Genomic DNA, 10,815 nt, shown 5'->3' with positions numbered 1-10,815 from the left:
CCATGCATTCATATAGTTAAGTCTCAACTGTTAGGTTTGCGCGATGCGAAAAGGGAAAAATAACAGAGTCGCAATGTTTCCTATACTGGAATACAAAAATGATAAGGTTCGGGCGATATATAGGACGGTTTTATTACAGACGACACGATGTGAAATATACATCTTGGAACTAGAATTTTGTTTGATCTTTCTCGTCTTCTCGTCTCAATACAAGTTTTAAATCTTGAAAAATCTTTATCTTGTAAGTTCGTTAACGCGACGTATAAGTAAAACCGGTTTTCCCATCACCAACGCAAAGTCAACGCACTCGTGTGTATACCTGTACACATTTATTCTATAATTGATTTCAATGCATTACTTTCCTTGTTGGTGTTGGAAAATTTTCAATCCCTTGATTTCTATGGAACGTAATACAGTATAGTCAGTGCTAACAAGGCAACAACCAATAATTGCTACTTCTTACCTATTAATTAGCAAACATACCAACATGCTTTGTTCATAGACTATAATATCACAAAACAAAAGCCCGAAGATGTCGAAGAGAAATTTCTGGAAGTAGCTCTCTCGCGGCCAGACGTACGAAAATAATGTTTTGTTTTTATCATTTACTTGACAATTTCATTTTGAAGCGCTATACATGTATCTGCTCCACAATCTTAACGATTTTCCGCGTTGTCGCTGCCTGAAAGTTAAGGATAATTGGAAAAATAGTTTGTTACAGTCATATATCCGCGAATAAATAACTGAATGCGTATGTAAGTTGAATAACAACTGTCATTGTTGTCAACCAATACGCGAACAAATATTTTTAATGCTTTGAAAGTCTGCGTGATTGGACCTTGCTATCAAGGCAAGTGCAGTTGTCATTGCAATCGCTCGATTAGGGAAAATATACAAGAAAAAAAATTAATTTAAGTTGATTGAGCAGGAAAAAAGACTCTTGATCCTGATATAGAAAAACTCTATGACCAATATGTCACTTGGTATAAAAAACCGGCGACCTTGACACGGTGCCTTGGACTCGGGCATCGAAAGTCGCAACGAATTCAAGGAAACGTTGAGCAACGCCAATAACTTTGTTTTCTAACATCTTTTCGAAATGGCTTTGCTGAATCTTTACGGGTTTACGGGGCTATTGCAGTTATATTTACAGGATTGTTATTGTTGCAAAAAGTATTTGGATCTGGAACTTTTCTTGTATGCATACGCGTTATTACGCTTCAACTGTCGGCAATGATTTTCTTTTAGTACAGGTCACTCATTGACTGATATGATATATATCTGTTGACACAATTGATAAGGTTCAATGATTCGTAATAAAAATCATTGCCTTATTCACTCAACGTTATCGTGTACGAATAAAAATCGTGAAGAAATGGCGCCGTTTGTTTTGTAAAATACTTGTAATTGCTATAAACATTATTTGTCAGTTTTTATTTTTAAACCTACATGTAACTCCTCATTAATTAAAGATCAACCTAGCTACTTGGATTATTTAAATTTCGTGCCAATTCAGGATGTTTGTTTTCGCGATTACAGCATCATTCCCGTTAGATCCAATGTAAATTCTAAAGCGGTACAGTGACCTGCCAACTCTTTTCTGCATGTAACGATCGTAAAGTGTCCCTGAATACCAATGAGGACGTAAGCAAGGTTTTGCCTTTGGTAGGAGCTTCTAAAATTTGCATTCAAATTTTACCGTATATTAAGTACACAGTCCGCAGAGAACTTTTCTTTAACCAATTAAAACGCGCTAGTTGTAGAGCTGCATGCGCAACTCTTCGAAACTCACATAGGTATATATCTATTTGTCTAAATATTTACATAACGAAGTTTGCCAACTATAAGGCGCCGTCGCTGCTTATTAAATCAAACATCGCAAGGTAAACGCACTTCCCACGTCCGCGAGCATCCTAGGCCGGAAGTTGGGTGAAAGCAAACACATACATCGATACATCTTACATAACTGAGAAGCACATGACGCGAATATAAAAAAACTGTCGGCGGCGAGGAGACTCGTGCATATACTAATAATCGATCGTCCGCATTTTTCGCAATATAGTTAGCGTATTCTTAACGAGTGTCTTTAAATCCTTTTTGAATGCTTCGACTGGTGCGCGTAAATAGGTAGAGGACTGGTTTCTCTCGTCACGTTGAATTTATTTATGACTCGTTCCGTTTAATGCTTTATCGAATAAATTAGGATTTTCCAGTAATGTAGTATAAAATTACAGAATAAATTCGATACATTAATTCGGCATCATTGATTGATCGTTAATATTATTCCTAAAGGGATTACCGAGATATGTCGTTGAATTTCGTGTTAAATTCATTTATTAAATAATTTTAATGCATTTTCACAGAAAGATTGTAATGTGGATAATATACCTATAAGTGACATGTACAAAGTGAGTAAAAGGAAAGGAAGATGCGTTATCTATGTACCAAAGTGGGATTTTTTTATCTATAGAATTTATCTATAGAAACACAAATACTGCGACGTACATCCGTCATTCACTGCGCGCAATTTTTGTACAAAAATAATATAAATACAGCTATAGATTTCAGAGATTCGATTGTTTGTACAGCAGTGAATAACGAGTATAATGCACGAGTAATTGGACCCGATCCATATTCATAACAAACTATACATCCATAACTAACAAAGTGGCGATCTCTCGGCTCATTTTTCTCCGAGAAAACGCTCTTCGTCGGTACAGCGACGATTAAGCTTTCAAATTCGCCTTGTAAAAGCCGCCCAGAGTCCGGGACCCGGCTTCGTTAATCTCCTCAAAGCCGTACTTATCCATGGCCTTTTTGCAGCGTTCGTGCCAAGCTGCCACGTTGTCGTACCTGCCGATATCAAAGCCGCAGCCCTAAAAGACGGAGAGAAAAGCAAAAATATACATCTCCTCGCTCATTTGTATTCTCGAAGGGACTGTTCATTCGAGAGAAAAGAGCCGTTGCGAGCATAAAGAATATTCATTTTCCAAAGCTTTACCTTGGCCAAGCTAACGGAAACCACGATGCCGAAGTCGGCTATGGTCAGTTCGTCGCCTGCGACGAACTGACTGTTCTGCAGATACCCGTCGAGGACCTCAAAAGCTCTCTCCATGGGTGCCAGCAGTTGCTCCGGCGGAGAATCCATTTTGCCCATGATCACCGGTGCCTGGGAACATGATCGCGATAAAACGCTGCATTATCATCAATAATTCATTTTTCTAGTATCACAGTCGAAAGCTTTTATAGTTCGAACACGGGATTTCTATCATTAATGTGGGAATGAAGGATTGTGTTGACGGGATTTTCATAGAGAATCGAAACGCTTATTTATTTGTAGCTGTGTATTGTAAGAATGCTTGTAGTTGTCTAGGGTTGACAGACTGAGACTCTCGCTCGCGTCGGGCCCTTCCCAGAGCTTTCGGCAGGCGGCGTTCCTCCCTCCCCACATTAACTTTTCGAACATCTAAAGTCCATTATACTTATCACCGCGCGTTCTTATCGAGCGCGTGAGTCAAGCGCTGAAAAAAACGAGGAAAGTTCGAGGTTGAATTTTCGAAGATTAAAAAAAAAACAAGAATAACGATAACGATTAACAAGTCGCGCGAGACGCTCGCTTTGCGATTCATCATTCCGCGGGGAACATTTGTCAAGTCGGCCGCGAGGAGAAATGCGAAGCGCGGCGCGTCACACTTTGTCGGTATGTATAAGTACAGACTGGGGGCTCGGGGTCTCTTCGGGGTTGATATTGCGAAACGCGATCGCGTCGGCAATAAAGGGGTAGTTGGTTGCAGCGATGCTATACGTGTCTATACTCACGTGGTAGCCGAGGATGTTCTGGTAGAGAGTGCCAATATCAAAGTAGAGCCGCTGCTCGACGAGGGCACGGCTCTCGGGCTCCTTTGGATAGAGCGAGTCATTCTTGGCGTATTTCATCACCAAATACGCCATGATCGGCCGGCTGCGATAAGAATGAAGTGCACGTTTCTCATTTTAAGAGTCTCCGCCGCCGCCGGCTACTCTCTTTATATGTTTAATGCTCCACACGTACCTTTCCCACAAGATAAAGCCATTATCGTCGATGGTCGGGATCGTGTGCTGAGGATTAATCTGCGAAAACAAGATCAATTGCCGCGAGACTCTTTATCTCGCCGTTAAGCCTTGGCGCGCGCGCGCGCGCGCGTATCGACTTCAGCCTTATTCTTACTTTTTTCTTCGAACCTATTCTCGTAATTGTAACGTACAACTTTGCGCCGACGGATGATTCATGTGAAACGCGCGGACGGTTTAAGTGCAGATTGAGAAAAGTCGCTGCGGATCCCGTCAAGTTATGATTTTTTTCTTTTGAAATCGTATTAATGCTCGTGTTTGAATTTAAATACGCGTTCCATATCGAATCATCCGATAGCCTTTTGCACACAGTGCGTGTGTTTTATTTAAGTCTCATTTCGTTAAAAATGCAACGGCTCCGGCTCGATGATAAATATGATATTTTCATTCGGCAGAGAGAGTATTTTATGTGAATTTTGAAAGCTTCGCCGTACGAGCTTCATAACATCAACGTTTTACACTCGCGCGCGTCGATTCTGATTTGTTTTATTTTTCATCGCGTCACGTGCGCGCTTTTACAACAGCATACAATTCGTTGTTGTTATTAACCAAGCGAGCAAAGTCGACGCGTATTAAGAGTATACCTTCCTGAAGGACGCCTTCATCGTCTCTCCCTTGAGCGGGTTGAGGGACTTGAGATTCAAGTGCACGCCGAGGTGTTTAGCGAGCATTCTGACGGAAGAGCAAGGCGGACTGGGTGGAAAATAGTACAGGTCGATCGTCATTCCGCGATCGATCCGCCTCTTCTTCTTCTTCTTTTTCTTCGGCTTCTCCTCCGCTCTTGTAGTTCACGTAGGTATATAGTATACACAGAGCTTGCGGGAGTAGAAGCTCCGGCGCCTCGACCTGTAATTCAGCCGGAAATTTATGCAAAACGCCGACCCGTAAAGTTCTAAAAGCTCGCATTGCGCTAAGCTATTGCGCACTCTACGGCAACTTGCAAGCTCCCCCTTCGCTACTCGATGCGCCGGAATAAGGTGAGAGTTTTTATGCTCGTCTAAGCTAAAGCCGGCTCCGATGTGCATACGGAGGCCTTTGCAGCATGCTGTGGAAACCGGCTCGCTTTGTGCCTGCTGCAAGCTTACGAAATTTTGGTAGGTGATTATTGCGAGAGGGAGATTTCTCTTGCTTTACAACTTCAGTTATCGAATTGACTTCGATTCGTGTTAGTATCCAATAATAGGGTGACGCGATAATTTCCTGTATAATTAGACTCGCTGCGTCGATGAATTTATAATTTTCATTTCCGCCGTTGACATGATGCCATCGCGGGGCTGCAGATTATAATAACATCGTCGACGCGGCGGAAGTCAAAATTATCGAAATAACATATGTTGGACGGTCCGTTTGCTTCAAATATCAAATAATAATTAAAAAACAACTGAGCTGCAGATTTAGCTGTAATAACAATAGAGCTAATTATGCTCGACAATTTCATAAAGATATACTCCATCGGAGTTAAGAAGCAGAATTTAAAAGTGTCGATATCCTGTGAGATTGATTGAATCGCGCTCCGACGCTTCGTCAATTGTATAATTCCATTCTGCACAGCCTCTTCATTATAGATAATACGCCTGTTGAATGCACAGATATCGAGTATACACACACACACACCTGTCGTTCGTCGGATAATGCGATGGCTCGTAATACGTATTACAACTGCTCAGATCGAGGTTATCAATTAGCGGATCGAGCTAGAATCACGATAAAATCATATAGACATACGGACGTAACTATCCACGCACTTTATGATGGCGGCTATCGGCACTATATTGATAGGAATTCCCTTACAGCCGATCGAGCCGCCGCGGCGCAATCGTCGACGAAAAATCGACGTCTTATCGCGCGCCATCGGTCGTCGAGGCAATTTCACGCGATGAGTCGGCACATATTTAACGCGGCGGAATCTAATACAGTTCAGTGCCACGCGTCGCGCCTATAGACTCTGCGCATGCACGTATAATATGCGGGCACATAACATACAGTGTATACACACACACGAGCTTCTTCTGCGCTGCAACAAGTACGAGCATGCGCGGCGCACCTCGCGATCACCGATGAAATAAAAGTTTCCAGCTCCTCAACTGGCCCACACCTAGACGCGAGTGATAAAACAAAGACGGCATACATACACATACACAGTGCAGCAACAACAACGAGCGGGTCAACAGAGCGTCCCCTATAGAGACTAAATTACCCTGATTGTGCGCCTCGCCGCCGCAGTCGAACTTATGAGGGAGAACCGCACAGAGAGCGCGAGGGAGAAATGCAGGGACGATATCCGCTGGAACTTTCAGTCAAGTTCGCGAGTCGAAAACCTCGCTGTACGTATACGTATACACGTATGCAGGGAGAGCGCTTCGAGGACCTTCCTTCCTCCGACGTGATTACTTAGCCACTGGGATGCCAGCACAGAGCGACGGTTATACAGCCCCGGGCGCGTGCAGCCCGGTCGTCATGGCGATGCCGACAAACAAATGCGCCGACCTGTCACTCCCTCGAGTCTCTCCCGAGAGCTCTTTGCATAATTTTTGTGCGCAGCGCCCCGAGTTAAAATTCGCGTGAAATTCGCCGTCGATAGAGAGCGAGAGCGGTCTGAAAAATGATTAATAAGCGTGTCTCTCTGGCTACGCTACGCAGTAGAGCGTGCGTTTTCCGATCTCCCGGGCGTATACGCGCAGCTCTATAACGCTTCGTTTGTTGTTAATCAAAATCTGAGTCGAGAGAGAGAGAGAGAGAGAGCGCCGAATCCATTAAGCGAAATGAGAAACCCTATCGTCGAAATATAATCCTGCAGCGCGCATATTTCCGTACGGCGCTTGTATCATCGAGAGAGGCTGCGTAAACAACGTAATTAAATGTACGAATGAAAAAATCACGATGGGGTGTGCTTTATGCTCCAGGGGCTGCTGCGGAGAGTAGTATCGCTGCGAAGATTATTTACCGCGTGTGGTATCGATTTACCGTATTAATGCCACTGCGCGAATAAACAGCGCCGGCCTTTATATTATATTTCCCTTCGGCTTTCGCGTGTACAGAACGTCAACGTTATATTGGCTACTGCAAAAACCCCGAGTCTGAGAAGATCAAACAGAGAAAGCGAGAGAGAGGGAGAGGTAGTTTTCCGAATACTTCCGTCTTACTGTCTCGTCGAGCCCCCGGGAAACGAGCTGCAGGTTGCGCGCGCGAAAGCTCCGGAAGAAGAAATAGATGAAAAAGGGAATACTGCAGCAGGCTTCTTCTAATTTCGCGCGCGTCATCCATCCTTCCATCTTATCTTCTTTGGCGGCAGCCGGTGACTCGCGCGGAATAATGGAAATGTTACAAATTGCGACAAGTTTTTCTCTCCCCCGCTCGCGGATGGAAAAGACGAGAGACAGAGAGAGAGAGAGAGAGAGAGAGAGAGAGAGAGAGAGAGAGAGAGAGACGGCAAGGGCGGGGCTCCGCCAGACAGCCGTCTCAAAGACTGCAGCGCAGTAGGAAACGCGCAATTTCCATTTCGCCTTGATCGTCGCCGCTAATTTCAGAGAGCGAGTTATACTGCAGTTGATTCTTCGTGGATGAAATATGCTCTCGCGGACGACCGCACGAGAGTGTTCTATAAACAAAGCTCCCGCTACTCTTCCGAAAAAAAGCCGCCGCGAAAGCACACTCACCACCGGACGCCTAACGAGCTCTGCCGTCCGTCGAAAAGTGAACGAGAGCATTCTCATCTCTCTCTTCAGTTTAAGCCTCGCGCGCGGAGAAACTAAGCAACAGGTCGTCCGCTCGGCAACTTTTCTATATACGCGACGCGCGAATGATTTTCCCGAGCGATAGCGTGTACCCATGTACACGCGTCCCTGCGAGGGGGAGATGCCCGTCGCGGATAAGACGCGCGTTTATACCAGAGCCTACCGCGATTTAACTACGGTCAATCAACGCCTGCAACAACCAGCCAAATCTGCGGGAAACAGGCGAGGCAAACAACGCCGGGAAAGAAGCTTGCGAGCTTTGTACAGCTGGCGTTCGATTGTTTGCTCCGGGAGCGACTTATTTAAGTCCCTCCGCACTGCTTATGCACATACAGCGCGCGTCATTAATTAACGCGTCCCGTTTGGCTCGTTCCTACTATCTTACTTTCTCTCTGTAATGCCGAGAGCCTCGTCCCGAGAGAAGCGGCCTCTCTCGCAGCGCATTGTTCCCGAGCTTTTCCTTTATTTTTTCGGACAACGAGAGAGCCCGTTTTTCTGTGTATTTTTAATCCCCCCCCCCCCCGCCCCGCCCAAAAAAGCTGCGTATAGCAGGTGAAAAGCTCTGAAAGAAGCGATGCAGCCGCGAAGAGCTTAGAAAGCGCGCTGCAGCGCAAACAGTCAAAGAAAAGAGCCGCAAATGAAGCGGATGTGTGTATACAGGTATATATATATATAAGAACGGGTTGCGCGTGGGAACACAGGCATCTCCGCTTTTAATGATCGCCTTGGTACGCGGAGGGAAGTAAACGCCAGCTCGTGAATAATGGAGAATAAACAGGCGGGCAAAGGCGCAGTAGTGCGAGGGAGGTGGGAGAGAGGGAATGAGAGAGAGAGAGAGAGAGAGAGAGAGAGAGAGAGAAAACGGCTCGTAAAAGCTCTCTGCGCGAAGCCGATATCGCGATGCTGAACGCGTTTGTTAGACTAAGCAGGGGTAATAAATGAAAATCGTCCCATACGAATTTGTTTGCCGGGGGTAACAACACAGCCTGACGCATTGCTTCGAGTTGCCGAGACTTTTCACACCCGTGCGAATATGAAACGTTTAATAACGCTTTAGTCAAATTCAATTAAGTAACTACATTACTTATTAAAACCAAATCATTTTACATGTACCGTTATCGTATCTCTATATACTTATTATTCAATACCCGACGAATATAATTGAACGTTCGCCTGTACTTGGATTCACAGAGAACAAAATATAGATCCTGTTACAGATTCATGATTAACTCATCGCGTTCATTGTCTTCCACTGCACGATTATTAAATGTGTAAAGCGAGATTAAAGAATCAAGTCTGATCTGATGAGAATCATCACGGGTCGTTTGCTGCCCGCGACGTTTATCGACAGATTACAAATTTTGTTTTTTTCTTTATTCATGCGAATATGGCTCAATCGAAAAGCACAGACTAATTTCATTCATCATTCATTGATCGAGTGTCCGTCACAGACTTCTAATACCCGTTATCGCGCTCGGCGTGAAATCATCACGGAGAGCTTTGACTTATAACGGATAATAAGCTCGCGCTGCATGGCTGCGATCGTAATAACGTTCTGATTTCCTAATTGGATCGCTCAAAGCGATAAGCCCGCGGGAGATTCAGATCCGGCGAACGAGTGAAATGCATCATAAATTCAGAGAACCATCGGAGCTTTCGAGCGCAAGCTCGCTGAAAGAATGAGGCGCGGGAAGGGAGTTGGTGAAAAAGAGATCGCCGAGTGTTACATTATACAGACCACTCGAGAGAGCCACGCAGTGTTTGAACTTTCCCCGTTGACTTTGGTATGTCAATGCGTTCGTATATAATAAGCGCAAATTTCCTCTCAGTCTACTCATGAGCCAACGAAACAAGCTTTCAATCGTGTCGCGCGAAAAAAAGCCACTCCATTGTCGACTCGGCGTGTAATTCTATTTAAGCATGAAATTTGAATATTAGAAAGTCAAACGCTCTTGCTGCGGTACACCACTACGACGAAGCGTTAGTCAAAGTAGAGAAGCGGGCCGAAGAAGAGCGAGTTGAATTTTCATCGTTTCGGCTGAGAATCCTGCCGAAAGAGAGGCGAGAAAGATAAAAAACGCGCCGAGGCGATATCGCGAATCGAAGCCCCGCGCGAGAGACGAATTGTTGATTAATGAAGAGCCCGGGAAGCCTGATAAATAACTCGCGCGCTTGGCGCCATAGGTATATGTATACGTAAGAGCTGAAAACAAGCTAACACCTCGGGAGGGAAAAAACAGCGCCGCTGGAAGCTCTCGCTCTGATCCTGCCGTTCTATTGTCGAGACGCTGAGCCCCGGCTGCTGCTGCTGGTGTTGCGAAAGAAAAAGCGCGCTCGCGCGCGCGAAGGAGGGAAAATCGATCGAGAGGTGGCGGCGCCACAGCTGCGGCCTCGTCGTACACTCCCTCTCTGCTGCTCGCTCGCATTGCCGCACGCTTATGTACTTGCTCTCTCTTGTCGATTCGTCGCCGCTGCAGGAAGCATTACCAGGACGAAAACATCGGAATAATCAATCGGAGGGCGTTCTGCACTGGAGCGAGACTAGAAAGTGCGTCTGCCCTCTGTACAACAGCTCGTATAACGCGCACACGTCCTATGTATTCGGCATGACTCGTGGTCTGGACGAAAGCGCATACGAGAATAATAGATCGGGAGGCGCGAGTTAAAGCTTCATGACAGACAGTCTGGCTAAACGTTTAGAGGCGCATATACGCTTATAATAGGACGCGAAGACGAGCATAATTGAATCGAGTCTCGAGTGACCGCGATGACTTTTTCAGGACGAATAAAATGAGGGAAATTCGAAGAACGAGCGTACGGCTCGTTTTACAAAGGCAGCGTCGCGTTGCAAGCTCGTTATCGACGCGCGGGCACCTACTGATTTATTTTCGAGCCGGCTCCGGTGGATTACAGCGGAATAATCAGAATCGGCCCGATAAGCGCTAATCCCCGAAAGACAAATCGCCGCTCT

At 45.4% G+C, this 10,815-nt stretch overlaps 1 protein-coding gene across 2 annotated transcripts; it reads right to left on the bottom strand.

Moving 5' to 3' along the window:
- Positions 1–2,143: 2,143 nt before the first annotated feature.
- Positions 2,144–6,510, bottom strand: GstD5 (glutathione S-transferase D5). 2 transcript variants are annotated; one of them, NM_001172444.1, is made up of 6 exons: positions 6,308–6,510; positions 4,695–4,956; positions 4,052–4,110; positions 3,820–3,961; positions 3,002–3,169; positions 2,144–2,876 (listed from the first exon to the last, which is right to left on the bottom strand). In NM_001172444.1, the coding sequence occupies exons 2-6, from the start codon at positions 4,833–4,835 to the stop codon at positions 2,727–2,729; spliced, it is 660 nt and encodes a 219-aa protein (NP_001165915.1). In that variant the 5' UTR covers positions 4,836–4,956; positions 6,308–6,510; the 3' UTR covers positions 2,144–2,726. The 2 variants fall into 2 exon arrangements, with proteins under 2 accessions (NP_001165915.1, XP_031787492.1); XM_031931632.1 differs by lacking the exon at positions 6,308–6,510 and adding an exon at positions 5,725–6,206 and having other exon boundaries at positions 2,317–2,876.
- Between the last annotated feature and the right edge of the window lie 4,305 nt (positions 6,511–10,815).

The sequence above is a fragment of the Nasonia vitripennis genome, chromosome 5 (assembly GCF_009193385.2).
Source record: "Nasonia vitripennis strain AsymCx chromosome 5, Nvit_psr_1.1, whole genome shotgun sequence".
Lineage (NCBI taxonomy): Eukaryota > Metazoa > Arthropoda > Insecta > Hymenoptera > Pteromalidae > Nasonia > Nasonia vitripennis.
This window is presented reverse-complemented; position numbering and strand designations above follow the sequence as displayed.

What these genes read in the sequence shown, in the direction of transcription:
- GstD5 (NM_001172444.1), bottom strand. Translation starts at nt 4,835, where the DNA reads ATGACGATCGACCTGTACTATTTTCCACCCAGTCCGCCTTGCTCTTCC. An exon ending in TGAAGGCGTCCTTCAGGAAG is followed by an intron (nt 4,111 to 4,694) that starts GTATACTCTTAA and finishes TTGTTTTCGCAG; the next exon opens with ATTAATCCTCAGCACACGAT. An exon ending in AGAACATCCTCGGCTACCAC is followed by an intron (nt 3,170 to 3,819) that starts GTGAGTATAGAC and finishes TCATGTTCCCAG; the next exon opens with GCACCGGTGATCATGGGCAA.